The 6000-nt window shown below is 45.2% G+C and overlaps 1 protein-coding gene across 1 annotated transcript in view; it reads left to right on the top strand.

Moving 5' to 3' along the window:
* Nucleotides 1-1061: 1061 nt before the first annotated feature.
* Nucleotides 1062-6000, top strand: part of LOC138474601 (histidine N-acetyltransferase-like) — a 54201-nt gene continuing 49262 nt past the window's right edge. The window contains exon 1 of the mRNA XM_069612222.1: nucleotides 1062-1289. Coding sequence (XP_069468323.1) covers nucleotides 1101-1289 — 189 coding nt within the window. The 5' untranslated portion in view covers nucleotides 1062-1100. The remainder of the gene's footprint in view (nucleotides 1290-6000) is intronic.

Genomic DNA, 6000 nt, shown 5'->3' with positions numbered 1-6000 from the left:
CCACAATGCCTTTGGGCTGTTGTGCGCTTTATAAATGCAAATAAATAAAAATAAATAAATATCATACTTCACTCCCAGGCTACATGCAGTTCTGTGCAGTGTACTTGCAGCCTTCACTCTTGAGGTGGGCTACGCCTGTACCAACGGTACTCCAGCTGGTGCTGGGTGGTCATGTTTTCTAAAGTGCGACTACAGAGGCTTGCAACACTCTGCCTGTCCTCCATCTACCAGATTATCACTGTTGTGGGCCATTCTTTAATTTGCCTTTTCTTTCTTGATGCTGATTACATCCATGTATTTCATTATGTTTTGTTTTTTATTCTGTACAGTGTGTAGCTGTCCGGTAAGTGCGTGTGCTATAACGCTTAAATAAATATAAAAATTGTTCACGGTGCCCATCTTGTGCTTCTGGAAACCTGCTAAAGACGGTTTGTGCACAGTAAAAAAAAGTGACCGGCCTTATAACACCATCTATTGGCTCAGCGCATTAACGAACGCTCCCTTGACCTCAATTGCCCCTTTCATATTTCCAATGTTATTAGCGGTGGGTGGGGGGTGGGGGGGGGGGGGAGGTGGAGGAGGGCAGAGGGGAGAGGCGGGTATTCGGGTGCTCTTTCTGTTTTCATTTACAGGTTCCACTATATTGCCCAGGTTACGGCCCCTATCTTTCCTGCAGTGCCATTGGCAGCAATGCCTGCCAAGCACTTGGGGCACCTCCAGCAGGCGTGGCCAGCTCCATGCCCCCACTTGAAGTGTGTCCTTGTGCAGTGCCTGTATGCCAGCTGGGTCAGACCGTCTATCCTGGCTTCTCTGTGATGTGGCCATGACATGGGGAGCTGGTTAATCATTGCATTGTGTAATCTTGAGGTCTGACATCTTATTTCCTTCAGGGCAAGGGTTGCAAGTAAAGCAAAGACTGCAGATTGCGACCTCTAAGTAATAAGCCTGTGAGCACTACCCTATACTGGAGGGGAGTGTGTGATCACCACTACGTGCCTGCACCTTGCATTGCACTCGAAACCCACAGAGCCTGTGAACCTTAGAGTGTGGGTGGAAGCAGAGACCCGGTTTACACCCTAGTCGAAGATCTGGCCGGAGCCATGGCTGACCACACGAGTGGGAAGGACACTGCGCTGGACTTCTGCCTTGCGACTGGAGAGGACTTTGAAGGGGTTATGGCCATCTCTGGAGACGTGTACCGAGGCATGGACTACTTACCCCTGCGATACCATCCATGGCTGCAGGACCCCAACCGCAGGACGTTTGTTGCCAAAAGGGAAGGACAAGTGGTGAGTGACCCAAGGAGCTGGTCTTGCAGTGGGCATCCCTGTGGTCTCCTCTGCCTGCCCCACATCAGCACCCACACATCACTAGGCCTGGTGAGGGGATACGCAGAGCTTGAGAGCCATCCACCTGCAGCTCACACCCCCTACCCAGCTCTATACTTTCCTCAATTACTGCATCTGGCTCTGCACCTCGTCTTCTCCTTTGCCTGAGTCTCTCCTGCTAACTTCCCATTCCTCTGTGTGCACCTGGGCTCGCAGAGATCCCTTCCTTTTCCAGCTCCAGCTTCTCCTTGTTTTAATTTAATTTTAATTGGTTATTTTTAACACGTTTAATACCCAGAGGTTTCTAAGCGCGGACCCAGGGATCGAACCTGTATTGCTCCGCATCGTCTTGTTTTCAAGGCGAGCACGTTGCCCCTGAACTATCCTCTGGAGACAAAAACTATGACTGTACTCCAGTGTCTGTTCATATCCCATCTGTTTCATCTCCCTCTTGTGATAATTGCTTTTCTGGTCTCCACTCTTTCCCTTACTATGACTGTGTCGCGTCTCTTTTCCACCTTCACATGTCTCTGGTCTGATTACGTGCATGGATCCTTTTTCACAATGCTTAGATTCTACGGGGGTGTCTCCGCCACCCTAAAGTCTCTGATCCCTTTTTCTGAGTGTGCAAGGGCTTCTGCCCAAGCTGCCGTCCCACTTGCTCCCTGATCGCATTCCGTGAGTGCTAAAGCCCCAGTTTTGGTGCCAGTTGTACCCATGCTCGTCTCCATTTTGTCAAAGCAGCCCCTTCCTTGTTTTCAACATTCATTTTAAACAACCCTTATTCCCGAAATGAAGAAGTCTGTAAAATAATTACAACACCCTGATGCATGACATGTTCAAAGCTGCACAAGACAAGCAGACATCTCTGTGTATTGCCCCACTTGTCTTCACATCACAGAACAGTTTCACACAAGCATCTTCTAAATAAAATGTGCATGTGTGTATGCATTATGACCCGTACATATATATATAGGACTCAGGCTACAACTCCCTTCTGACACTGATAGATGATATTGACCACACTTTTAACAGATATTCATATTTGATCTGTACATATAATAGAACACCACAATTGCATTTCACAACAGATTTTTATTTTTGTTTTGGATAATTACCATGTATAGGCATATGGTCCCAGGATTGAACCGTCAGATTTTTAGTGCCTATAATGGTATATCAAATATTTGCATCCATGTCACACAGGTTTTGATTAAAAAAAACAAAGTGAAGGGGTTAGTATTTTTTGTGACTTAGAATATAGCAATAATGTCCATAAGACTTTCATGCATTATTACCCTCACTGTTTTCATGTCAACCTAGACAAATTGCAGAGTAGCTGGACAGAAATCAGGGTTAGGTGGTGCAGGCATTTACTGTGGAGTATACACAGAATGAGGGGTGCTAATGGCCCCTTCGCAGTGAGCTGCGTATTGTGAGGGAAAGGGCCATCAGCACTCTCCATTTCACACTTGTGTCTGCCCCACCCCAGTGATAAAAGACAAGACATATACAAAAAAAATAACCTTTATCAGGATTTCACAGAGGCAAATCTCTGTGTTTTACACTTCAAAAAGCTCCCTTTTCCTTGTTTTCAGGAACGAGGATGCGTACCACAGAACAGTGTAAGTGCCACCACAGGGGCGAAAGCCTACCTCCAAAGTTCTCTGCTCTAGAGTGGGTTTTTCTTTTTCTCTTTAGTTCTATGGCGTTTCGGCATTGCCGCCATAAACAAGTTTTTTTGCAGTGCTCTTCCATTGCATGGGCTCCTGGTCCCTCTTTATAAGTCTTCTTATGATTATGTGATGAATATTCGGGCTGCATGAGGGGTCCCGTTGCACATTTCCCATAACTCTTTTCTCCCGGCTCAGAATGCATGGGGGCTATGGCCCTCTTCTTCTAGCTTCCCTCTGCTCAAGGCTTCTTTTGATGGCCTCTGCTGTCCCTTCCCTGGTGATTGCTGTCGAAGGGAGTGGGGACGGAGAGACCTGTCCCTCCACATGCTTTCTTTCCTCATGCTCTGACGGTCAGTGGGTCTGTCCTTCTCCCTTACTCTGGCATCTCTTTGAAAGTGGTACTGCTTTTGGGTCTGAGGACTGACGAGTGAAAAATAGCAGCACGCAGACAAAAAAAACATTTTCTGCAACCTCTATAATGAGCGAGGGGGGTCATTAATTATCAAATCAAACAAACTTTATTTGGAAATTCTAATTTCATTAAAGTACACAATATACAAATCTCAAAAACCTCTCATAAAATACAAACATTTTTAAACAACATTAAGGTTTCTGAAATATAAAGCATATTCAATAAAACCATGAATAGAATCAGCCACAGTCTTACAGGAAAGGGAAAACAGAAACGCCTTGGCCTCGCCTAACGTGTGCCCCTTGTACAGAATAAAATTAGGTTAAAGAAACTTTCTTCTAAGTGTCTTTAACATAGGACACAAAAATGAGTGAAGTCATCCACCGGAGTGCCATTACATGCACAGAAAGGTGTTGTAGCCTTGGTCTTACTCCTAGACCATTTAACCACCAATGAGGCTAGTGGCAGAAAATTGTTCTAAAATTAAACCAACTAGTATAATTCTTCACATTCAACTGTGGGCTGTACTCTCGAAAATGCTGCACCATTTACCTTTCCATTTTGCAGCCTTATTGGGTTCATTCTTTATTCTCTATGAAAGTAGCTTTAAGTTTTGAAATAGTATGTGCCCCTTCCTCAAATTGCCTTTTCCTCAATTAACAGTTAACAGATGGTCTGTGATAAAGCAAGCATGGTAAGTGTTATTGCGTGGTTAGACTGTGATTTTGGTGCAACCAGTACAGCCATTTCTTACTGCGGCATGACATTTTCTTCTGGGCATCTATGATAAAGCAAACATAAGTGTTATTACATGTCGTACCTGTTTTCTTATTGTAGCAGGGCATTTTTAATGGTAAATCCAACAGGAGCATGTTCTTATGTACTTATAGTATCTTTACTGGCCTTATGCACAAAGCAAACAAGAGTATGTTCTTATGTGGCAATACTGGCATGTACAGGTGCAGCCAGCATGGAAATGAATGGGCAGAGCCAGCATGAGAGAGAGAGAGAAAGAGAGAGAGAGAGAGAGAGAGAGAGAAAATTGAGACAGAGGGTGAGAAGGAAAGACAGAGAGGGGGTAGAGTGAGAGGCGGGAAGGGAGACAGAGGCAGAGCAGATAGAGAGAGAAGGATAGAGACAGAGTGAGAGGGCCCTGATGCAACATGCATCCCAAAGAAGGTTGAAAAGAGATTAAATGTGTGTAAATGGAAGCGGTGAGTTCATTTCAAAAGTGGTCATAAGTAAGGAAAGGAGACAAACGTTGAACATCTTATTTGTTAAAATGGTTTAAGTAAAGAGGGAGAAAATTGTATTTTTAGTTTTTTGATAGCAACGTGGAACGTTATTTCTGTTTCCAGATCTTATCCAGCCTCCTGCTCTTGCAGCAGTGGATATTCCTGTAAGCAACTCTCCGCCCACTGAGAATCTAAAAACACCCCCATGGCGCAAAGCGCCAGTGCGAGAGTTGCACAGAGTTAACTGGCGGTGTTGGCGGGCCAGACTCTGTATTGGTTTTTTGATAGCAACGTCAGACATTGCTTCTGTTCCCAGCTCACATCCAGCCTCCTGGCTCTTGCCGCGATGGATATTCCTTTAAGCAACTCTCTGCCCACTGAGAACCTAAAGACCTGCCTGAGGTGTGAAACGTTGGAGCGAGAGTTGTGCAGACTTAACTCGGAGGGAATCGGGGGTGGGGCGGTGAGACTTCACAATACCTGCAGAAAAGCCATCTAACGGACCGATAACCCACAACAAAATAAAAAAGAACAGAGCCATGACGGCAAAACACCCGCCCCTTCCAGGACAGCGCTCACCAGACGAAGCAACGCCCCAGCCATTGGATGAAATCCATCAGAGCGACATCACATGTGAAGGGGAGGTGAGTCTAATAAAAGGCACTACTGCACACAAATATGCACCCAGTGACTCGCAGAAAATAAACTTGACTCAAACAAGAGAACGTTCCCGTTCTCTCACCTTGATATCTGTCCAACAAGCGACCACAAGCGATGCGTGGTGGCTTAGCTTAAATATATCTCATGTAGAGATACTGTCAACAGACTCGCAGCCGTGTATAATGATCGAAGCACCGTGGCTCCCTCTCTCTGACATGCAAGCTGAGACAGAGCGCACTGATAACCAACCCAAAATGGTGATCCAAATGCAATCATTAAACTATGCAATTGACACAACTACTAGAACTGATCCAATTGTTCTAGGCTGCAATAAAGGAAAAGACACGGTTATGGAAAACACTGTACCTGCAGATAAACCGAAAAGAGAAACTCACATTAGGATGGTTGACCTTCCCCTCGGTCGGAGTACTCTGACTGAACCTTTAATAACCAAGACAAAATACTCAAATACACAGAACAATCATGAACCCATACTGAATACTTAAAACAGACCCACTTAGGATGCCTCACTAATGAACATACCTCTTCCTGACACAATCTGCACTTTGCCGATTGAACGCTGCTTGACCCCGCTCCGCCAAACTAAACCCCAGGAAACACAGTTGCAGACGGAAGCAAGACCATTACACACAAATTTAAGTGGTAAATCAGCCAGACTATCCCTTGAT

The sequence above is a fragment of the Ambystoma mexicanum genome, chromosome 1p (genome assembly GCF_040938575.1).
Source record: "Ambystoma mexicanum isolate Mex_15411 chromosome 1p, UKY_AmexF1_1, whole genome shotgun sequence".
Lineage (NCBI taxonomy): Eukaryota > Metazoa > Chordata > Amphibia > Caudata > Ambystomatidae > Ambystoma > Ambystoma mexicanum.
The sequence above is the reverse complement of the archived record's forward strand: the minus strand, read 5'-3'. Positions and strand labels throughout refer to the sequence as shown.